General features: G+C 41.4%; 2 protein-coding genes across 2 annotated transcripts in view; one reads left to right on the forward strand and one right to left on the reverse strand.

Annotated features, from left to right (window-relative positions):
• znrf3 (zinc and ring finger 3) overlaps nucleotides 1-17,328 on the forward strand; it is a 68,641-nt gene extending 51,313 nt beyond the window's left edge. The window contains 7 exon segments of the mRNA XM_034118660.1: nucleotides 5,885-5,959; nucleotides 7,833-7,964; nucleotides 8,999-9,106; nucleotides 10,807-10,974; nucleotides 13,542-13,644; nucleotides 13,786-14,096; nucleotides 14,098-17,328. Coding sequence (XP_033974551.1) covers nucleotides 5,885-5,959; nucleotides 7,833-7,964; nucleotides 8,999-9,106; nucleotides 10,807-10,974; nucleotides 13,542-13,644; nucleotides 13,786-14,096; nucleotides 14,098-15,531 — 2,331 coding nt within the window. The 3' untranslated portion in view covers nucleotides 15,532-17,328.
• A 1,100-nt stretch (nucleotides 17,329-18,428) lies between these two features.
• Nucleotides 18,429-23,861, reverse strand: coq5 (coenzyme Q5, methyltransferase). The gene is made up of 7 exons (XM_034118666.1): nucleotides 23,482-23,861; nucleotides 22,483-22,632; nucleotides 22,164-22,388; nucleotides 21,005-21,111; nucleotides 20,439-20,527; nucleotides 19,197-19,308; nucleotides 18,429-18,845 (listed from the first exon to the last, which is right to left on the reverse strand). The coding sequence occupies exons 1-7, from the start codon at nucleotides 23,681-23,683 to the stop codon at nucleotides 18,744-18,746; spliced, it is 987 nt and encodes a 328-aa protein (XP_033974557.1). The 5' UTR covers nucleotides 23,684-23,861; the 3' UTR covers nucleotides 18,429-18,743.
• Between the last annotated feature and the right edge of the window lie 954 nt (nucleotides 23,862-24,815).

Genomic DNA, 24,815 nt, shown 5'->3' on the forward strand with positions numbered 1-24,815 from the left:
CACCCAGGGAAGATTGTACTCCTAATTCTCGTGCCTCGGAGCCAGCAGGAAGTGTGTTTAGCCAGCAGTCTTGTAAAGTACCTGGGAACCCCCCCCCACACACACACACCCCCACACCCCAGCCCAGAGCATGCAGTTCAGGTGGAGAGTTCAGCTTATTTATGAGCAATTATTGTAGGATGTGAGGAGAAGGTCAATGGCTCTTGCCTTCGTCGTACTTCGATGTGCCTCCTACTTCTGAGAGATTGCACCTTCAATTTCTTTTAAGGGGGATGTTGAATAAAGTTCAAATCCTACTACTTGGCTGAACAATAAAAAAAAAAAATCGACTAATCAATTACAACAGATGGTGATGACTAAGCTTTGAGTACATCATTATAATTAAATGATATTAATTAATGCTCTCAACAAGTAAAAAAGCATTCATCATATCCCTCACTGCAGTTAAATGGCTGCAGTGAGAGATATAGTATGATAAATGACATCATCTGATTGTTGCATTTTAACAAATACATATACTGTTGTAGCTGGTGGAGGCAGAGCTAGTTTGAATTACTTTGTATAAAGTTTGGTAGTTCCAATGCCGAGGGTTGCAAAGATACTTGCAACCCTCGGCATTGGAACTATTTGTGAAATGTAAAATAAATGTAAAAAGTACAACATTTGCCCACAAAATGTAGTGCAGTAAAAGTATAAAGTAATGTGAAAATACTCAAGTAAAGTACAAGTACCTCCATTTTTATCTAAAGTAGAGTACATTACACCACAGCTTGTAATATTGGATCCCTTAAATGATCAAAATCTGCGCCTCGTATGTAATCTAAGACTCTCTTGAAAATCCTGTCAAATCGATATGAAACTGGTGTGAATAAAAGTCTTTAGCGTCTTATTGATCTTTGTTTTTTTTAAGTTTGCTGTAGAGGATGGAATTGTCTTAACCTTGTTACCTAGTATACAGGAACTCTGCCATTTGACATTCTGCAGCCAGTTTGAGTCAGTGAAGTGAACAGTTTTACCTGACTGTTCACTTTTCAGCAACATCACAAAGTCTGAAGAATGTACATTACCTATCACAAAGCAATACCCTGCCTTTGGTTTTGCTTTTTGATGGACTTGGGAAGGAGATGTGTCATGTTTTTAAGAGAAGCAGTTTGCCTGTGGGGGCATTCTTGTTGTCGTCAGGCAAGTCCCTGCACTGCAGCGCAGGCCTGCCCCGAGTGGAGATTCTTTCGGAGGGAGATCTCTTTCTTCTTGAAGCGTCTTACCAAGAGCTATTAATTATTTACTGGGAGAGCTAACATCAAAGGAGCAGACTTGTGCTGAATTAAATGGGGGCTGGAGCCTGGCAGTGTGGAGCTGAGAGAAAAACTGGGTGAGAGGGAAAAGCCGAGCGAGATATTCGCTCCCGTTGCTTTTGAACTTTCCAAGTAGAAGAAAAAGTGAAAGAAGAAAGAAAAGAGCGATGTTAGTTTATGTAAAGGAGGCAGGACGAAAGAGAAAGTTGGAAGAGTTTGTGTTTATAGCTCAACACTGTTTTAATGTTTCGCTGTTTGACAAGGCTTTCATACACTGCTGGGAAAGATTGAATCCGTTCACAGGGTTAATTAGTCTTTAATGAGCTATGAAAGTCACATTTATAAACATCTTGTATGTGGATTAAACCGAGGGGGACTCGTAGCGCACACATACTTCAGAGTCATGATGTGTTTACATTTCCCTGAAGCTGATTTTAAAGTTGTGGTACACATGCCACCCCTGATATCAAAGGCCTTTTGTTACTTGGCTTCTTTTTCCCTCCTGCTGCGACTTGTCCATGAAGAAGTAGTCCCACCAAAAGTACCTGAAGTGATGAACACCCACGCACGTGTGTTGCTAGTTGAACAAAATTGAACATATTCTATATTTAGAATCCTTATTGACAGTTGTTGATTCTGGAGACAGCAAACACCTCTGGGGCTATTTCTTGCTATGGATAACTAGCTAATCATGCTACTTCTTGGACAGGAATATTTCATAAATAACATCTTTCTAAGGACTCATAATACTCAAATGGAGTATGGAAATGATGTTGCAACCCATCAAAAGAAAAAATGAAATGAAATGTACAGTTACAAATAGGGATGGGTACCGAGCCCCGGTATTAAACGGGCCCCGGGGCTGAATTATTAAAGACCGTGGTACCGTTAATCTCCGACGTTATCGGTCTTTTTATCGGTACTGGAGACATCTAAAAAATATGTCATGTGTATTATTGCTACACAAACATTATATTGCAGTTTTAGTGTCGTCAACTCCGTTTCTAATACGCAAAAAGACTGAAAAATGCGTCATTTTTTGTATTTTCGATCTCTCCAATCCAGACGAGAGATCTCTCTCCTGTCTGTGTGCGAGGGGGCGGGGCAGTTTACACACACATAGCTGCTACATGCAGCAACACACACACACGGAGGAGATGGCGGAGAGAACGCGTTCCGAGGTGTGGTTCAACTTTACCCGTCTCGCTCGTTTCCTAAAGTGCAATAAGAGTTTAGCATGTCAGGGCGGTAACACGAGCAATTTGTCTAAACATTTAGCAAAAGTGCTCCACATTCAGACGGAGAAATGCACCGGGTTCGACTGTCTCTCTAGTACAGGGGTCGGCAACCCCTGCCATTGGTGGCACGCGGCACCGTAACCAGTGGCACACTAGGAATAAGTGGAATAAGTGTACAAAATATTTATTTTATTTTCGGATCCTGAACGAGACCGCCGCCAGAGCGCGTCTCCCCGTTACCTGCAGAAGGAAGCCATGCACGCAACGCAGCCCCACTCAAAAAGGCCGATCGCGAGACGTAACATACAAGACACTTTTCTCTGTGTGCGGCAAAACAAGCTCGCCAAAATGGCTTCACCAGTCTGGCAGTATTTTAAGGTGTCCGAAAAAGACAATAAAATAGCGGTATGCAACGTGTGTGAAGCAGAAATCCTGCAGCTCCACCCGCTGTGACGGACCGGTGAGCGGAGCAGAACACACATTAAGAGTTAGACCTAACACACTTAGCTATTTGATCTACCTTTGGAACTAGTTATAAATATATTTATTCTTCACTGTCACTCATTACTGGATCAGTGAGCTGCATGAGATACTGACAGGCTGTCAGGAGAGAGAGAGAGGGGGAGAGAGGAAAAGAGAGCGCTTCCGCTCATTTCCCCCGTGTTATTATCCAAAGTTAATGTAAACTTGAATAATGTAGGCTACTTCATTTGAATGTAACAATTATGTTGGTTGTTGTTTGTGGAAGCGCCAGTGAATGAGCCCCATTAACTGAGTTTTAAACATCACTTTTCACGAGTGTTTTCGTCGAGCTCTTCAACACCCCCGTTGATAATTCACGATCGTCGGCACGCTGATAAAACATTTTTTTTAGAATGGCACTTCATATCAAAAAGGTTGCCGACCCCTGCTCTAGTAGCTCTGTAGCCCCATCCACGAGTAACGTTTCCACGTCAGGTGTTATGTATGCTAGCAGCAACACACGGAGCTAACTCAATGATACAAAAACATGGGTTGATGATTAGAGGGAACTGAGTTATTTAGTTTGTTAAAGTTTCAGCCATTCTGTTCACAGTTCTGTCATCACATTATTTAATACCATTTGTTAAAACGTTGTTGTTTCTTTTGATGTGAAATATTATGTATTTAATTTAAATAAAAAGCAATGTTAGTTTTGTTCACAATTTGTTTATTTTCATTTGTCATTTAATCGTTTATTTGAATAGGGACAATGCACATTAATGAACACTTTAGACAAATAATGCTTCAAGGGTAAATATGCCGGATTTTAGCTTTGAGCTAATTTCCATTCGTAGTCCCTGACATACAACATATAGTTCGTTTACCTAATTTTTCTCTCCAAAAGAACCGATAAGAGTACCGTTAAAAGACCGGACCGATAAGCGGTATCGATAAAAGTAGTAGTACCGTTAAAACCTTAACGATACCCATCCCTAGTTACAAATCTTGATCATATCACACTTCCTCAGCTGCACAAGTTTAAGAAATGAGCACTTTGATAAGTTTCAAACAGCTGGAAATGTACTAACACAGCTGAAAAAGTGGCAGAATCATATTTACCCAAACTGAAGGTAAATGGTAAAAAGAAACGGGATTATGTAATACATCACGTTCTATGACATTCTTTAAAATATTACTGATACATCTGCTTTGAATTCATTAAAATCAATTGAGTTAAGGTGATGCCTCTGTGATGAGTATAGCCATAGCTGGAGGCTTTATGTATTCTGGTTGTTCCTCCATATGTCCATTCATCTGTACCATTCTCTACAAAGCGATATTGCAGGAATGCCTTGAGGAAAACAATTATAATATTAAACCGTGAAAATCCACTTGGAATCGAGAATAAACTGATTTGCATTCACTTCACAAAAACACATTTTTAGCCAGAACATGAGGCATATGCTATATTATGAGAAAGTCACACAAATGTCTAAAAGGATCAGAATTATAACCTTTTGGACAGACATGGTGTGTACTGCAGGGTGGATTCTCTGTTCTTATATTTAATTACGTATTTGAAGTTGATCAGTCAAAACTACCTGTCACTTTCCAATCACAGGGCGGTATGTGGCAATTTTACAGATCCTATATCTATCAGCAAAATGAAAGCCAGAAACTAAAACGTAACAAAAGGTAATGATGGACATGTGGCTGTCTGACAATGTGAATAATAGGTAGAGTAACTTGCTGTGGCTTTCTCTGTCACCAGAACCCATTAAAAGATTGTGAGCTAACACATTTTGGACTGACACGTTATCTCCCCGCTGCCTCCATGTAAACACTAGAGGAGCAGTGAAGCTGATCTGGCAGCTAATGGTGGACCAACACCTATAGTAGGAGTCTTTTCTGTGTACACCGTGGCAAAAGATGTAGAAAACATGCTCAACGTGCCATTGTTGAGTCATGTTACCTCAGAGATCAACATGTTATGAAAAAAGCCATTGCGCCTCCCCCGCACATACCAGTAAACCCCCTCCCCTCTCTGTGTCCTCTGTCAGGGCCCAGCGATGACACTCTCCAGCCACTCGGCAGCAAAGTCACAGCAATGTACATTGTCACTTTGATCTTCACCCCCCCAACCCCCACCTCTCTTCCCTCCAGTTATGAGGAGCACTGGCAAGAACCCAAGGGCACTTGATAATACCAGGATATGATCCCAGCCCCGCTATTTTAGATCATGTAGTGCAGACATCAAAACGTTGTCTAAATAGGGCACCGTGAATCAAAAGCAGTCGTAGGAGAGAGAAGCAGCAGCTAAGATAACGTTTTCTGTATTTTTTTTCAAACAAGGGGAAGCCAATTTGGATTCTGCATGGAGATACTTCTGCACATCTAAGCGTTTCCCTTATCCTTTGCCTTCAGCAGAAGTCTTCAAAAGACCTCTGTGCTATGTCTCTCCCTGCTCTCACATGAAAGAAGCTCACTTTTTTTTGTTGCTGTTGGAAAACTTTATTCAACTTTCCTGAGTGCGCACAGCAGACCTCAATATGACTTGAACTCCATGTCACACACATTTGCGTCACATTTGACTCTGTTAGTTTGTGTCATGCTATTGGCTTAATGTGATGCAGATGTTACACCATGATGACTTCAGAGAAATGGAGAAATGGACCATATGTGCCTGTAGCAAACGTTATCAATAGCTTGTTTACTTGTGTTTGTTTTCCATCTCATTCGCTCATTCCCGATGATCTACACTTAGGCAGAGAACTCCCTCTAGTGGGCTGAATGTTAACATCTCCACATTGCGATCATACCTTCCCTAGCGTTTCCCTTTGAACTCTTGTTGAATGCATCTAATGATTAATGTTTGTTCTGTGTGTGCAGGCGAAGAGAGCCGTGCAGCGAGGAGCCACCGCCGTCATCTTTGATGTGTCGGAGAATCCGGATGCCATCGACCAGGTTCGTACACACCGAAAATTACCCAGGCCATCACACATATTTTCAACAACACTGAAAACGTGCACTGCCTTTCTGCGTGTCGGCCTGCCCTGCCCTTCTGTCTGGCAGCATGTGCGTGTGCTGTTTTGTACAAACAATGATCTTTCTATCATCTCTCTCAAATGGTTTATCCAGGTTCAGCTTTCACTAGACCATGACCAAACTCTGTTGAGCTCATAATTGTACAGGTAGCAAACATTACCTCATCCCCCGAGACCACGGATCTGTGCACATTTTGGGAGCGCTCACATGGGCTACAGTAGGAACAAAGTGCATTTGTTGTTACAGGCATCCAGACATTGCTCCCTATCCTCGCTGTTAAGCGATATAATTCACAAGTTGTTCCTCTGAACGCCTTTGTCACAAGAATTCTTCTGTGGTATTCATACTCGCCACACCAGGTCTGGACTTGCAGGGTTTTTTTTCTTTCTCTCCTCTGCCGCTGAGTCGTAAAGCGCGTAGCTGAGAGATAAAAGGGATTGCGCGGAGACCACATGAAAGGCAGCGCTGGGCGGCTGTGTTAAATTCCCCCGAGAGGCTTTTCCAGTCAGAGCAGCCTGATCAGCAGAGACAGGACCCACAAGGCCGAGGGGCAGGGAGGAGGAGCTTAGGGGGAATTAAGGTCCTTGGGACAAAATAAGGAGAAAAGCCTTATGAAGTTATGTACTTGACCTCCTTTTTTGTCTCAATGTATACTTCCTTTGAGGCTGATTTAATCAATAATGTAGGGTGTTTTTGTGGGGGGGAAGTTGAGTTTCAACTCTCTGTAAACAGCTTTTCTTATAGTTGTAATTTTTAAATGGTTTATTGTTTGTCAGAGGCTCTGTGGATTTGTTTTCTCAAAGTGGGAGCAACGCAGAAGAGTGAAGCAAGAGATCAAAAGTTTCAAAGTCTATACTTTTGAAACCAGAACATACAGTATTTCACTGGAGAACATGACGGCAGAAGAAATAGAAATGCGAATATCCTCGGTATTTCCCTTGGGCTTTTCAAATTACAGATTCCAACCAGCAGACGAGAGCGAAGAGCAGGAGGGAGAAAGAGGAGGGGTAAAAGAAGGATGTCAACTGACTCCAAAGCCAAAACATCCTTTTCATTGACTGTTTCCCCCGGCTCCCTCTGGCAAACTGCAACCACAGTCTCCATGTGTTGAGCCTAGAGGTCATTTTGGCTAGTTAGTAAAAGAGTCCGGGCAGTGGCTACTAAAGTACTCTGAAAGTCCCCTGAAAATCAAGCCATGTTTACTTCCCACAGATTTGAAGGCCCCCTCTGTGCTGTGTATAATTAAAAGGCTTTGCATGGTTGACACACAATCTTGTTTTTCATGAGTGTTCAGCTTTCATACCAATACTAAAGGCCTTTTAGTTACTTTCAGAACTCTCTGTGCCGTTTCTTCTTTTCATTTGTTTTGGACGGTTCATTGTGTGTGACTTCAAATAAATGAACCATTTGTTTTTAAAGCTCGGCTCCATTTATTTTCATTGTTTCTATACATGACAAGTCAATACTTAGGAGGTTATATGGTAAAGCTTTCCAATATATACAATAAATAAGTTTAGCAGAACTTTGTTATTTCTCCGCTGATTTAGAGCTACAGTTGAATAAAGTTGGAGGAATCACAACAGGGCAGTATATATATATATATATATATATATATATATATATATATATACTATATATATATATATAACACTGGATCATGAATTTCCTTTTATGCAACTGAAGACATTTTCCTCATGATGAGAACCTAGAAAAATTGCATTATTGACAAGATAAATTACTTGAGTGTGTAAATGTGTGTTTGATGTAGTTCTTTCTTCTTCCCTCTGTTCAGCTGAACCAGGTTGCAGAGGATCCTCTGAAGCGGCCCGTGGTTTACGTGAAGGGCAATGACGCCGTGAAATTGATGAACATTGTCAACAAGCAGAAAGTGGCCCGCGCTCGGATACAACACAGACCACCGAGGGTAAGAGCACATGCCAAAACCCCAAAACCACACTCCGTGTAGATGACGTGCATGTGTGTGACACTAATCTAAGGCACATGTGAGGACCATGAGGAAAAGGTGAACATGTTTGTGAGGCCCAAGCAGCAAACGGCACAGAGAAGTTTTTTAAGATGTGAAGACAATCAAAAGTTCCAGCTGTGAAATCTGACCCTGTCTTTCTTATCCGTTTCCCAGAGGCACTGAGGGAGATAAATATCAGCCATTCAAAGAGCTGTTTGTCTGCTTAGAAATATTCGATAAAAGGACCAGCACTTGGAGGTCAAATAACTTGACATAATGAAAGCCTGAGAGAAGTTGTTTTGATGAGAATAACAATCTGGCTAATCTTAGCTGGGTCTTTAATAAAAGTGTTTACCCCCTGCAAGTTATCGGACTTTTATTCTCAGCAAAAAGCAAAGATGCAAATTCTGCTTTTTCAAGTGAATAAAGCCTCAAATAATGATCTAATTATCAAAACAACTGGCAATTGATCAGTCTGCTATTGAGCGAAAAGCAGTGAAATTAGCTTGTTTCAACCAACCAACATTCCAAAACCCAAATGTATTTCATTTACAAGTAAATCCTCCCAGTTGAGAAACTAGAACAACATGATCATTGCTTGAAAAATGACAAATCCTTGACAAACAAACCCCTTCTGCCGATAAGCTTTGTATAGAAGCGTTTTTGCTGCAATCTGCAGAGTCGTCTTGTTTGATTGAGAGATGTAGTTGTGACTACATCCGACAGTCTTAAATTGAAACAATAGCAACCAAAAAGACACTGCAATGATTTACATGCACATTCAATCGTCTATTTATTTGTATTTGCCTAATAACATGTTCAACGAGTCACATCACTGAGTGGTCTGCTCTAATGAGCAACTAACTAAGTTCTAATCAAACATCCTTGATGGAAAATGCAACATTTTTCAGGCGAAATAACCCATTTGTAACGACTGCATGTGAAGATCATTTGACAAATGTGTTTCTCTTGCCCTCTTTTTTCCACAGCAGCCCACAGAATATTTCGACATGGGCATCTTCCTGGCTTTCTTCGTGGTTGTGTCGCTGGTGTGCCTCATTCTGCTCATCAAGATCAAACTCAAGCAAAGGAGAAGCCAGGTCAGTGTCAGAACACACACTCATCACAAACCAAGTTCGAGTCACAAAAACAGTGATGTGACACAAAACACGCAACCCAATGCCGTGTTATTCCACGCAGCGTGGCTCCACCAGAGCTGGGTGACGGTAGCAACCATTTTGATTGATTCCTCTCGATGGTTAACTAAAAGCTCTCAGTGGAGGCTTATGTCCGGGCGCATGAATCAGGATTAGCATTTCATTAGCGCTGATGAGAAGTTGGCCGCTGGGGCAAAGAACACAGAGGTGTCATGACAGAGCAGAAAAACTGTAGCGGCATCCGGTGTAATCCCGTCAGCACACGTGTGTCAAGACACTTTCTTTCTCTGTGTGTGTGTGTGTGTGTGTGTGTGTGTGTGTGTGTGTAATTTGTGGCACAGCAGCCGATGACTTCCTTTGGTGGTTAATTAAGAGAGCGGCTCACACCAGAGGGGTTTGTTACATTAACAACCTTTCCTCCCTGAAATGGGAAAATGTAATTAACATCTTGTAGCGTAAATATTGTTAATACAGTATTAACATTTCCTCTCTAATTTGACTGTTAAAAATTGAATAGTTTTGGGTTTATCTAAGGTTTCCTCCAGGGTTTGCCCTCTCAACACTGCAGTTAATTACAAACTGAACATACAGATTACCTCATGTTCTATTTTTTTTAACCCTGTGATGAGACCATGAGTTCATTGCTCTTTAACTTACAAGGATGTCCTTAGAAAGACTTCAATTATCTCGTTGTGAGGCAGCAAAAAAAAAGGCCCTGGAGAGCGTTCCTTCCTTTAAGTAAAGCCTATACATAAATAACTCTGGTTTACTGCTTGATGTCCCAATGTCTGCTACAGATGTGAATCATTTAGTTTAATCCTCATAAGTGGTTCTGCATGTGGCAACTTTCATCAATCACCAAGTTATATTTTGAAGGCAACACAAAACAAATTAGTGAGAAAAAGAGTGGAGAACCAGAGAGCGTTGCTAAAGCATCAGGGAAACATTGCAAAATGATGTAATGTGACAATGGGGAACATGTCTAATCATGACAAATGTCATTAAAGGGGCCCTATTATGCTTTTGGGGGGTTTTCTTCTCTGTAGTGTGTTATATAGGTTTTTGTGTATGTAAATGGTCTGCTAAGGTTAAAATCCCAAGTGTGGAGATGTTCTCCCCCCCCCCCCCCCCCCCCTCTCCTGCCTGAAACGCCTTGATTGTAGTCCTTTGTTTACTTCTGTAACATAGTGACATCACTACATTACACTCGCGCTTCTATTGGCTAGTGCTCCAACACATTGTACGTGATAGGCTAGGGGGCCGGACATTTGTAAGCTAAGTTGACCAATCACAACAGAGCCGGCCAGCTAACCAATCAGAGAACACTGGGCTCTGGTTTCAGACAGAATATGTAAGAGAGTATGAACAAAATAAAGAGCTTTTTGAATATTAAAGCATGTAAACATGTCACAGTAGAGGAACAACATACAAATATGAACCTCAGAATGTGCATAATAGGAGCCTTTGAACATCAACAAAGAAGAAGTTGCCAACACTGACCCATGGAAATGTAATGGGTTTTTTACCCAGAAACATCCTCTCTGAGTGGACTTTACACTGTTAGTTTTATCATTTAAATGCCTTGTTTGTGGGTCTCATAATCCTCACTGAACCTGTACCTCATCCCGCCCCCCCCACCACAGAGCTCCATGAACAGAATGGCCATCCAAGCCTTGGAAAAGATGGAGACGAGGAAGTTCAAGGCCAAAGGAAAGGGCCAGCGCGAGAGCAGCTGTGGAGCCTCCGATTCTCTGAGCAGCAGCTCCACCTCCGACTGCGCCATCTGTCTAGAAAAGTACATCGATGGGGAGGTAAGAAAAGATGCTACGTCCTTTGAGTTCATATAGAGACTTTATCTGCTTTGAGGACAGACGGTATAATGGTATTGCCATCAACTCTTTTTTCAATACGGGTTGCAATGCTAGCTCTCACATTAATACCTTTCTTTTTGTATATGTACACATATACTATTTCGAAATTCACTTTTAGCCAGTCCACATGTTTTGGTAGCTAATGCAACAAAACATTAAAAACCGTGATAATACCTCAACTTAGTGAAAAGGGTACCTCAAAAACGGTAAAGTGTTATGGGGTCAGGCTCTTGGAGAGAAATATGAATAATAATGTTTCAGTATAGAGACGTTTGGTTTTAAAGTCCAGGTAAAATGTTAGTGTAAATAGTTACCAAAACACTATTTAAGTCCCAAATACTTTGTGGTTTCATATCACTCTTATAATGAGCATAAACTACATCTTGTTTGCGTTATTTAACTTATATTTTGTTTAATTTTTGGTTTACCATACACATTTTATAAGGCCCTTGTTTATTGTGAACTGTGGTGAACCTTATTTTATTTGTATCCGTTGGGACCATGATTGTGAAATCCAATCAAACACATGAATGAACCTTTTTAAAAAGCTAAACAAAAACTGATAACGATACCAACTCACACACAACGTGAGCGGCTGTTTATCCAAACTCTAGAGCATAAGTGGACCATGAGCGAGAAACAACTTTCCTGGCAGTGTTAGTGTGGTCACCGTCCACCTGTGCTTGTTTTCTTTTCTTTATATTCTGTAGACATGAAACATAATGCAGTTATGTGGACAATAGAATGGAAGTTCCCCTGATGTGCTCGGGGACCGCGATCCTCCGTGACGCTCTTTCCGGCGCCTTTTCAGATGTTTAGTTCAGTCTTTGAGAGCACCTGGAGAGATAACGGTACCCAGAGTGCATTAGGTTGTGATTATGCTTCCTGTTTTCCCAAATGTGGCTTTCTTTCATCTTTTAAAGGAGTCATTGTAAAGATATGTGTCCCAATGTTGGACTTTTAAGCTTAACTGTAACAGCATTGCTCATCTTCGCTATGGGGACAAACCCCAGTGCCCGGGGGGGGGGGGGGGGGAGACACACATAGTTGGCGTATGTGTAAGGTTTTTTTTGTGGTTATGTGTCTCTTCGGTGAGGAGGGGAAGAAATCACAACAAAGCGTGGCGCCAGGCTTGCACAGAGGAAGTGGCAATATAAAAGGCTGAATGGCATCAAAGCGCTTTTTCAGCAGTGAATCAACAAAAGCCTGGGTGGAAGAGGGCCCAAAGATGAGTCACATCAACCTTAGAATAAAGTATTAATGGCAGTGAGAGCTTTCAGAGGAGAGGAATATAATAATTCATTTTCATACCGCTCCTCCTGTCATCCTGGAATTCCTCCATGCCAGTTCTCCGTCTGAATACAAAGTGTTGCTGTCACGATCTTATGAAGGACCCAAATGCAGCACTCGAGAAACCAAGGAGTATTGGTAATGTACTTTATTGGTAATACTACCAGAGCAGAGGAATACCAGCAGAACAGTATCAGCCGGATGATGTGCAGGCCGACGAACCAGAGGACAGCGGGCAGAAGGTGAGTCAGGGCCGGGCAGAGGGTCAGGGAGCAGGCGAGGCGGTCAACGTAGGTACAGGCAGGGTCAGACAGCAGGCAAGGCAGGATAGTCCAGGGACAGGCAGGATCAGGGAACAGGCAGAGCAGGCAGGTCAGGGACAGGCAGGGTCGGAACCGGGTGGGCAATCTGGTGACAAACGCGTGAAAGACTAGCATGAAGACAAAGTACGATCTGGCAATGGGTGTGTGTCTGGTGAGGGTTTAAATACTGGCAGTAAAGCTAATGGGTGCAGAAGAGAAAGAGAGTGAGCAAAAACGTGGGTGTGGTAACAGGTGAGACAGGTGAATGGAAAACTACTGGTGAATGATGGAGCAGAACTGTGACAGATGCATTCCTTTCATATCAATCCTCCAGTGTTCGCCGTTTGTTTGTTTTGTTCCAGAAAGTGGTGACATTGACGACAGACTTTGTACCATTGTGTGACTTGTTGTTAAGGGTTTTGTTTTTGGCATAATATGAATTTGATTACCCAGAGGTAAAATCTTAATCAATTCACTACAGTTGACAGCTCTGTACAGCTTTGCTGCCACCTTGTGGACGTGTGTTACTTACCTGAGAATTGTTTATGTAACAACTTGGTAACTTTGGGAGTTGCAGCAATTCATCAATCCTGAAATTACATTTCTTCTATCGTCACCTTGAGTTGTATAAGGTTATATCAGCTGCACATTTTTACTAACATCCGTTTGACATTGACTGTAGGAAAGCACAACTTAACCGTGTTAGATTGCGATAACTCACCATTGTTTAAATGTGTTTCACTTTTAGGCAGAAAGTTAATTGACACGTAAATTATCATTATTAATTGTTATACTTAACTTACTTATATAGTATGTTCCATTATGATCAAAAGTGTGCCTATAAACAATTGTTATTTGTGTATTACATTACCGGTAGTATCTGACAGTTGTATCTTGATGTGTTTCCCCCCACAGGAGCTGCGAGTTATCCCGTGTGCTCACAGGTTTCATAAGAAATGTGTGGACCCCTGGCTGCTCCAGCATCACACCTGCCCCCACTGTAGACACAACATCATCGGTAAGACAATATTTAGCTTTGATGTTCAGATAAAACACTCTTTGTCATCAAGAGAAAAAAAACATATTTTATCGAAGGAACAAAAAAAGATACACTGAGATACAACAGAGACATTCATGAGGATATGTTGTTATTTTTCAGAGCAAAAGAAGGGGAATCCAGGACCAGCCTGCATGGACCCCGGCAACCCAGTGCACAGCCGGCAGCGGGTGGTGCTGCCGGTCCACTACCCCGGCAGGGTGCACCGCGCCGGCCAGGTGACCGCCTACCCAACCAGAACCAGCATGGACCCCCACGGAAACCCCATCACCATGCTGACCGTGGACCAGCACCCAGATCCTCAGGGTCTGTACACCCCCCAATCAACATCCGCCTTTCTACGGAGCTACCACCCCACCCTCCATCTGGACCACTCGGTCAACCCCCACCACTGTGGATTAGAGCACCGCGGCCCCCCCCGCCTACCCAGCACAGCCGCATCACGGTGCTTTCAAACGGCCAAAGTTCCATGGTCGAAATTTTTCCCGAGCAGCGTGTTTCTCGCAGTACGAGACTATGTACCAGCACTACTATTTTCAGGGCTTGACTTTCCCCCAACAGCCCGAGGGGGGCCAGGGGCCTGCTATGGCAGGGCAGCTTGGTGGAGGAGGGGGGGCCCATAAGGGCCACCACAGCAGGGCCTTCCAGCAGGGTCTGTTATACCCCACTGTGGTGCACATGGCACCAGCCTCTGCTACAAGAATTGGTGATACTAGCAGCACTTCTGGCCTGAACTGTTACCACGGTCACCGCTCGGTGTGCAGTGGTTACCTTGCCGACTGCCCTGGCAGCGACAGCAGCAGCAGCAGCTCGGGTCAGTGCCACTGTTCCTCCAGCGACTCCATGTTGGACTGTACTGAGGTCAGCAACCAGGGGGTGTACGGCAGCTGCTCCACTTTCCGCAGCTCGCTGAGCAGCGACTACGATCCGTACGTGTACCGGAGTAAGAGTCCATGCAGGGGGTCTGTGGGGGAGGCGGGGGCTGCGGCGTGCGCCACAGCTCCTGCTGAGGAATCCTCATCCCCTGTTCCCTTGGGACACGACTGCCTGCAGCTCCCCCCCGGAGCTTCAGGATATAACTCGGGGGACCACCTCTCCAACTGCAGCTTGGAGCCCAACTACAGCAGTCACTCATCACTGGAACCCAAGGAGAACAGCAACACTAGCACTACCTCAGCCGGGGCTCCAGAGCCCCCCAGAGCAGACAGGGGGAAGGGGCCACAGGAGGAGTCGGGGGAGCTCGGGGCTGCAGCCTGTAGCTGCTGCTTCGAGGGGCCCCCTCCCAATGTGGAGTGCAAAGGGCAGGACTCGGACCAAGCTGGGCCTCTGGCCTCAGGACGCTTTCACAGGGGGATGGACTTTCACAGCGCCTCCTCCAAGAACTACTTTGCCCCCGAGCACCTGTGCCCCCCCTCGGAGCAGGTGAGCTACGAAGGGCTGCCTTGCTGCTTCTACAAAGAGCTGAAGGTGCACAGGGCCGCGGGGGGGCGCTACGCCGAGGACTACGCTGTTAATGTGCAGTACGCAGACTCGGAAGCCTGTTCCGGGCAGGGCTGCTGCGAACTCAACCAGAGAATACCCATAATTCCTGAGGACACAGATTGTGAATTGGGCCCAGGGGCAGAGACCCAGAACAGTTTATTACCCATTAATGTCCCAGTGGAGGCAGAGGGGCGGACAGCAGAGCAACATGAGCCCAGGGAGAGGTATTTTACCTCTGGACAATTTAGAGGTCAGTCGTACCCTCTGGAGGAGGAGACCAGGGCTTTGTTTCACCCTCAGCTCTCTGCCAGCCCAGCTGCTTTGGGGAGCAGTACACCATCAAATGAGGGGGGTCTGGGTATATGAACTTAGAGCCCTGTGAGATGGGACTCAGTCTGAAGTATGTATTTGGTACCGAATCTGTCAGTCAATCATTGAAACCCTCAGCTGCCTTGTTGTAACCGTGCTCTCTGAGCGCTGAATGTTATCATCTTCGATTGTGTGGATTTCTACTGAAATGGCCTGTCAGTTCTAGACAGTGTGTCAAGTTCATTCCTGTGGCCATGAAACATCTCAGCACCATGTTTTCATAGCACTGAGACAAAGTGGAACTACAAATATAGATGGACTGAAACTAGAAGTAGGTTGGTTTGGTTTCTATCTGCTGCCATCAAGGGTAATTAAGTAACCTGGGCCCATTTCTTAAGAGATTTTAGTTTCTATATCTTTTCTGCAAAATCTAGGAATCTGCCTTTTTTTTTTTTTCTCCACAAAAAGATCACCCTTAATTCACAAACATCTACATGTATAGGTGCACGCATAAACACTGACTGCCTATAAAGCTTCAACCACCAGCTCGAATAGGTTGTACGGACATAGATATACCAAAACAGAAAGACTTGATTGTTTTATTTTATTTTACTTTTGTCAAAAGCAGGGAAATGGGTCCTTTTTAAGTGTCTGTGACCCACACATTTCTCTGAGGAGAAGAAGCTATATATTACAGAAAAATGCATAGAAATGTGAATGCAAGGCTGACACTGGTGTCTATTCAATATTAATACAGAATTTGTTTATGCATTGCATTTCTGTCCAGCAGTGGCCTACCTGTATGAAATGTGCCAGAGCAACATGAAAGCCTTACGCTGGGAAGCTGTTTGTAGCAATATCTAAAAGACACTGCGCCTCTTTGGGTTGTCTGAAGTGGCAGTGTCTCGGGGTCAGTAGATGTTTTTCAGAAGCAGAGTGTTGCACTCTTACTTTTTGTTTGGAAGCCCATAAAAGTGTATTTTTGCTGTCACTTACCCAATTTCCTAAATGAGACATGCTCTAAAAGATATCTAGTGTGTATCAAAAGGCCAAAGGAAAGTAGCTGGAAAAGACTCATTTTTCATAAGGGTTCCTTATTTTACTGTGACTTTTTTTTTTTAAAACAATGCAGTTATAAATACCACAGTGTATCTGTTTGAATCATATCGTGCCATGCATAATACATACTCGCGATATCAATGCTTGTCATTCATGCCTTTCTGTTTGTCCTGCAGACTGTTTTTATACTGTTTCTATGAAATATACACATTCTCTACACAGAGGAAGACTTTCTGAATAACCCTATTTATAAGTTAACCCAGTGCTGTAATCAAGTGAGAATCTAATCTTGCCTTTTGCATAGAGATATGTACCTACTGCAAATATAACATTTTGGGTACTTGAGTCACTATTTAATTTTTTTGTTATTGTTTCTAGCACTTAAAATGTGTACAAAAATTAATATTTTTTAATTTTTTAAGAATATAATTATTCTCTGTCACTACCATTACAAATGTTTGAAAGAAAAAAAGGCTAGAAATCAATCTGTGTATATTTCTGTACCTGTATAGCAAACACATTTCATAAATGGAAATGTTCTCTGAATATTTATTTACTAATATATTTATCTTTAAGCCATGTCTTATGTTCAGAGTGTATGAACGTTTGAGTTATTTGGTTGCTTTTTATTTTTGAGAAAAATCACTAACATGAGACTTTGTATATACATGGTAATTGCACACAAGACGATTAAATCTTCTCTGACCAAAAAACTGATTTTAAAACTTTAGTACCATACAGTTTTGTAATTAAAGTGTACAAAGATCTGTAAAATATACAGTTTTATTCAAGTAACTCATGTTGTGGTGTCCTTTTTATTACCTGCACTTCATATTCAGATTTTGACATTGTTTTATCATAAGAAGAAAGTCTTTGCCTTCTGTAGCTTTGAGAATAATCCATTCAGATACCGAGATCAACTTTTTAAACACTTTATGTGATGTTACAGAAAACTAAACTCAGTTGCTAGTAGTCCTAACATTGATACCACAAATAGAGGCATTTTGGGATTGCTTTCTGTATTTAGTACAGTTCAAGCGTCGCTGAACCGATCCCAGGAAAATATGTTCGCTCTTCATGTCGGACATGTTTTTCTGTCATTGCTGCAGAGAGGAGCTCTGGGGCTTTAGTTTGGCAGTTAGACAGAAAAGCGTGAAACACAGAACCAGTAGTATAGTTTGTAGAAAATAGTCAAACAAATTAAAACGTATAATTGTTTGTCGAAAATGTGTAAAAGAAAGACATTGTATAGTATGAGAAAAATATGCTAAAAACAGCATAGTATAGTACATTGAAAATATCGGAAAAAAAACACAGTATTGTATTTGAAATTATGGAAAAAACGACAGTGTGTTGAAAATATCAGAACACACAACATAGTATAGTACATCGAGAAAAAAAACATGTAATATATGTTGAAATTATGCAAAAAACGACAGTATAGTACGACGAAATACCAAAAATAACAATTTAGTAAGTCAAGAAGTAGCTAAAACTACGTAGAACACTAAGTCTAAACTATCAGAAAAAACAACGTAGTAAAGTATGTTGAAAATGTGCTAAAATAAAAAATTGCATATTTTCATTGCATATTTTTTTTCTGAGATTTTTGACATTCAACTATTTCATATAAAATAGAACAAGCATCAAAATATGAACATTTGAGTTATTCGGTTGCTTTTAATTTTGAGAAAATTCCATGGAGACGTTGTATATTCATCGTAATTACAATCAGGACAATTAGATCTTCTCTGACCAAAAAGTCCAATGTATTCCAGTATCTCCTGTGATGGTATCCTCCTTTCCATTACCTGCATTTCACATGGAGATTTTGACATTGTTTTAACAGCAGAAGAAATACATTGCTTTGAGAATAATCCATTCAGATACAGAGATCCTTTTAAACATTCTTTATTTGTAGCCAAAATGTAAATATTACATCAAAAATATATGAAACAAGCTGCACATAAACTCACTTGCTAGTAGCCTTAACACTGATAGCACACATATAGTGGCATTTAGGTTATCAGTGCAGCATTCTTTACCAACAAAGGTATTTAGTACAGTCTAATCGTTGCTGAACCAAGACCATCAGCAAGGAAATAAATATGTCCACCGACATGTTTCTCTCATGGTGCAGTCATTGCTGAGAGAGGAGCTCTGACGTTCATGTCTGAGAACTCTGCACACAGTTTTGAATCCAGTGCATCTCACAGCTTGAAACCAGAGTGAAGAGCCACGACTCCACCGGTGAGGTTGCAGTACTTCGCAGAGTAGAAACCTGCGTCCTCAATCATACCTTTAAACTCCTCCTTCAGGAGAGAAGAAAAGGAAATGACAGTGAGTCCACAAAGTTACACTGCAAACAGCTTGAAAAACATGAACTCAAGGAAACATACTCAGTTATTCAGTAGTTTTGTCCTTTAAAAAAAAAAATGATCGCTACGATTTTTCCCCCCATTATCTGACCTTAAAATGTACTTAGCAAAAGGTCTTTAAAATATTAAAAAGGTATTAAATGTAACATCTGGATTCCTGCACATATCCTAAATTAGACCATTAAAATCAGAAAGTGATGACATTTTTTATTAAATACCCCCAACTGGAGTTGAATCAAATCAGAGTAGAAAAGAGTAGACGGAAGAAAAAGAAAATGTTCTTACCTGGTCCGGGAACTTGCGGATGCTTTCTACCAGATACTGGTAAGACTTCCAGTCTCCAGCTATCACCTCTCCCAAAACTGGGATCATCTGGAAACTGTACACGTCATAAAGCCTGAAAACATGAAACAGGATCAAAGTTAGTGAGCTGAAACCTGCTGCAGATACACTCATTTTTCAAAATCCTTCTTATATGAAACTAATCGTTTGTTTGTGATGAGTTCTTACCCTATAAAAGTATTTTAAAAAGAATAACACAGCGCCTTTAAAAAAAAAGAAATTCTTATTTTACATTCATTTGAAATTGACCAATTTGCCTAATGGGCGTACTTTTACTTTTGTACAAGATCTGAGTTACTTCTTCACCACCTCTGGCCATGGAGCAACAACAGGTCTTCCAGAGTATCCACTCTCCTTGCCTCTCGTACTCTGCCCAGCCAGTCACAATTTAACAAGCCTGAAGTGGCTTTAGGCCACAAAAGCACAAGAGGGCGTGTTCAGCCAAGGACACAAAAGTCCACTCAGAAAAAGAAACAGAGGACAGAGAGAGACAGAGACAGAGACAAGAGAAGAGAGAGAGATGAGGAGAGAGAGAAGAGAGATACAGAGAGAGATGAGAGAGACACAGAGACAGGAGACAGAGACAGAGACAGAGAGAACATAGACGAGACAGAGACTAAGACATGATACAGAGATACAGATACATTAGAGATAGACAGAGATGACAGAGACCAGAGATACAGAGACAACATGAGATAAGAGAGATAGAGACAGACAGATATAGTACATACCGATGAGACAGGACAGATATAGAACATGACGAGAGAGACATAGAGAGACAGACAGAGATACATACATACATACATACATACATATATATATACATATATATACATACATATATATACATACATACATACATACATACATACATATATATATACATATATATATATATATATATATATATATTTCTAATTTGTGCTCAGTATAATCGAGCATCTATGGGATTTGTCTTAATGTAGGCAGCATACATGTAACTTAAAAGAAAAACAACTGCTTGTATGTGGTGAGACAGGGTACTCTACTCTTGAATACGACAACCTCAGAGAGAAACAACAAGCTGTTTGTATGTTTTGCAGGATCTGTGAAGGCAGTGATGAATCAACAGAGACTCTCTGAGAGTCACACGGTTGATTCATATTCACAGTTAGTCACAATTCCTTAGAGAGCGCTGCTCCTCACCTTGCTAGAACAGGATTTGTCACTTTGCTGAACTCCAAACACATAAACCTGCCACCGGGCTTCAGGACACGCAGAGCCTCCTGCAGAGCCTGAGAACCAGAAAAGAATGAGTGCTGACATGCTTAAAGGGGCCCTATAATGCTCATCTTCAGGTTCATATTAGTATTCTGTGCCTCTACTGTGACATTACTCCATGCTTTAATGTTCAAAGAGCTCTTTATTCTTCTGAAACCAGAGCCCAGGTTGGTTAGCTGGCCGGCTCTGTTGTGATTGGTCAACCGCTCAGAGATGTCCCATCCCTTAGCCTATCAAGTACAAAGTGTTGGAGCATCTACTTTAATTTTGTATGCGTCTCTTTAAAAGTGTTGATTCACAAGGACTGTTATGTTTATGGTGTGTTGATTTACATGGACTGTACTTTTATGATTATTTTTCAATGTGTTGTTTGATCTGGACTGTTATTTGTAATGTGTGCTTTCTCATGTGGACCCCGGGAATATGAATGAACAGTCTTCATAGAAGCATCTGAGCACGAGAGAAGCTGTAGTGATAATGCAATCAGTTACCTGATCTATATGGGTGACGTTTCGAATCCCAAAGGCGATGGTATAAATATCGAACTGGTCATCATCAAAGGGCAGCTCCTCTGCGTCCCCCACTACCCAGGACAGACCTGCCGCACACAGGCACACTTCAGCAAACGTTCTCAACTCAGATCACAAGGTGGAAGAATAATGATTATGTACACCATTGAGATCATGCATGGTCGCACAGAACTCTCAAACAAGTGTTTGCATAATATTATCTGAGACATCCAGCTGTAGATTTAAGGCTGCACAATACAAGAAAGATATTTTCAGTAACATTGTTGAATACAATAATATTACCTGCAATAAATAAACTGATTTTAAAAGTGTACTTAATTCTGCTTTACTGCTGCTCTCAGTATATCGCTAAAATGCAACAGATTGGTTTTTGAATAAAAGTCAAATACAGCAAATTTAAATGAAAACTAAAAGGCACCAATAAAAGAACTGAATGTTAGCTAAAGCTCTTGTTTATGGCGGCCTGATTTAGAAATGTCTAACAACAATTATGAATACAAATGGAATTCTGACTAAAAGCATATTAATGATAAATATTTTGAGTTTTATAACTGAAACCAAAATAAAACTTTTGGAATCTTTACTCTAAGATTTTTTTTTTTGCCATATCACAAATGTATTATAACTTTGTCATATAATATAACGTATGGACACATTTGGGCAATAACAAAAATGGCTGTCTGGACGCAAGGATGGAGGTGAATTCAGGCTCCTATAACTAGAGCTGCACTGATGAACAAGAAAACTTATTTAAACCATTTAAAAAATAGATTAAACATTTAAAAGTAATTTTCCATGCAAAGATGTTTAAAGCCTCTTTAAGATGGAGATGTCCGGCATTTCTCTGTTTTGTATCAAATTAAACTGAATATCTTTCGGATATGGATGGCCGAAACAAGACATTTGAAGTCATCACTTTGGACTCTAAAAGAACCATGTGATTAATAAGAGAACATAATCTGCAGATGAATCAATAAATAAATAATTGTTATCTGCAGCCCTACATTTGTCCCTATGACCTGTACATATATTGTGAAAAGGTCATCCCAAAAAGCTGACCTGTGTTTCACATCAGAGGGAAAACTCAGGGATCACATGTCTTGAGTTTATCAGAGCTCACCAGCACTGATGCCCAGGCCGTCAGCTTTCTGCTTTCCTACTCTCAGCATCTCCTTGTTGATGTCACAGACCACCGCTCTGGATTCCTGGGGCCCGTCCTCCTCCTCTGTCGAGTAGTTGTTAGAAATGTCCTGCCACGACGGTGCCTGCATTAACCGGGCCGCACGCCGCTTCTGCCTCTCTTGCTGAAAACGAACGTACTCCAGAAAACGGAACGCAATGTCACCTGCAAAGGGGGAATAATCACAACAACAAAAAGAAGTCAGTGAGGTAAGGTTTAAGTTTGATGGTATGTAGAAAATACACAAGAGCTGCTTTACCTGTTCCACCGGCCACGTCCAGGAGTCTCACCCCGGGCTGGGGGTGCATGACGTGGAGCAGCGTGTCTTTCCACAGTCGGTGAACCCCCAGACTCATGGCATCGTTCATGGTGTCATACTTCTGCGCCACGTTCTCAAACACCTTATACACTGAAAAACACAAAGAGAGAGCATCTTTTCCCTGGAAGCTGACTCACATATTCTATCTAAGAATATACTTTAGATGGTTTGTTTTCACTTGCTTTAATGTTTTGTGATCCAGGAGAAATGTTTTAAATCTCAAGTGACAAAGTCAATATATAAAGTTGAATGTCTTCGGTTACTTATTGGCATGTTAATCATATTCTAAATGACTTGCCTGGGTAAATAAAAGGCAATTTGTATTTTAAACTTTCGACAAGGTATCTTTATTTGAAATTGCGGCTCAGGCTGAAGGGTCGATCGGACCAGAAATACAGAATGTGGACCGTTTTGTGGAGAGGTGCCAGGCGCCCTTGAGCAAGGCACCGAACCCAACTGCTCACTGGTGCCGGACAGACTGGCATGTGTGCACCTATCTGTATTACAATGCATGTGTGTTTTACTGTGTGTGTGTGTGTGTGTGTGTGTGTGTGTGTGTGTGTGTGTGTGTATTAAAAGTGTTTCTATAAGGAAAGGAAATGGTTTTTTATTCTTGACATTATGCCAAACACAAGTTTGATGAGGGGAAAGGTTTTTGAGTGTTTATTAGTATAACGTTGGGTAAATATTGACCCAGAATAACAAGTTAACAACATACAGAAATAGTATGCTCTGTGCTAAATCAGCCAATAATTAAAGAGGTTGTATTGACAGAAATGCATTTTCATGGATTTAGTGTAAGCCGAATTGTCTGGCACATCCTTAAGATCCCCACAACATCTGAAATACTTTCCCTGACGGTGTGTACACACCGTCAAGGAGCTTTTAAGTAGTGACATGTTTGAATTAAGTTTGTTATCATACAGAGAGACACCTCACCTCTCTTTGCCTTCTCTGTCTCCGGCACCGTTTCAAAACCGAAGTGCGTGCTTCTGTCTCCGGCGGCCTCGCTAAAGCACCGACAGCTCGGCGGCTCCCAGCAGCCAGCGGGCCGGCCTGGAGCTCCAGCAGCGGTAACATTAACATTTCTGTGGGAAAGACGGATCACCCTCCGAAACAGGAGTCTCATGGAGGCGGCCATCTTGCCAAATTATGCAACTATGCGACACTCTGTCGTCATTCATAGGCGACGGTTACTCTTTTTATCAGACCGCCCATCAGTGTATGAATTCAATGTTTTTAAATGTCAGCTGTTTATTATGCCACAACAGTTAGTTGTTGTTCTCAATATCTGGCTTTTGGTACAATGTTCAAATATGTTATAAAGATAAGTAATAACACGCTATGTTAAAACAAAAGTGAGTTTGAGGAATAATAATACAAAATCAAGAAACAAATGATGATGTATTATTATCACATTTTAAGATGTGATATGCTACTTTATTGTTCCCCAACAATAAACCCTGATTATTTTTTAAATAGGCCATACTGTAGTATTCACATTTACATTTGCTACTTTCCCTTAAATAAAAGATCTGAGTAACTCTTTCACCATTTGATTATTAATTGTTATGAGGACTTGCAAACGCTTGTTCTATGTGATATCCAAGGCTCATTGGTCACAGAGCCTGTACCCATGGGCGGTTCTAGGGGTGGGAGACAACGGTGGCCAGTGCCCCTGTAACAATGAGCTTTGACCCTTCTGTGGCCCCCCTCCAAAAGAAGAGTTCATAATGATAATACAATGTCAGGTAGCATTGTGCTGTAACTAGCCAATTTTTTTTTCATAATGTAATTTAATAATATGAATACTGAACTACTGAAACTAATTATGTTACTAAAGAACCCCTGTTTTTAACCTCTAAGTTGCCACAGGGAGAAAATGACTTCTTAATTTATTAATAATGGCTAAATATAATAGTCAAGCACCTAACAAAAATGCAGCTTTCAGAAAGAATAGTGGATTTTGTGTTTTACACACAGGAATAATCTGATGTTAAATGCTGCAGAACACAGAGCTGCGCTGAGAGTTCTACCTGTGTGTTCAGTGTTAAAAAGCATGTATAACAACCATGCTGTATAATGTTCATTTTTATCTTGACTATAATGTGATGTACATCCTTCTTTTAACCTAGGGTTGTGTAGCCCTCGCTGTCAGTAGGCCTACTCCTCACACACTGCCCATTATTCTATAACAATATAAAACATTTCCTTTAGTGATGGTAAAGAGAGGTAGAGATGAAAGACCTTTCTCTATAATACTAATTAACTTT

This window comes from Trematomus bernacchii, unplaced genomic scaffold (assembly GCF_902827165.1).
Source record: "Trematomus bernacchii unplaced genomic scaffold, fTreBer1.1, whole genome shotgun sequence".
Taxonomy (NCBI): Eukaryota; Metazoa; Chordata; class Actinopteri; order Perciformes; family Nototheniidae; genus Trematomus; species Trematomus bernacchii.

Coding starts and splice junctions, on each gene's coding strand:
- coq5 (XM_034118666.1), bottom strand. CDS start 23,683: ATGGCCGCCTCCATGAGACTCCTGTTTCGGAGGGTGATCCGTCTTTCC. Junction 20,528..21,004: donor ACGTCACCCATATAGATCAG/GTAACTGATTGC, acceptor TCTGGTTCTCAG/GCTCTGCAGGAGGCTCTGCG. Junction 18,846..19,196: donor TCCGCAAGTTCCCGGACCAG/GTAAGAACATTT, acceptor TCTCTCCTGAAG/GAGGAGTTTAAAGGTATGAT.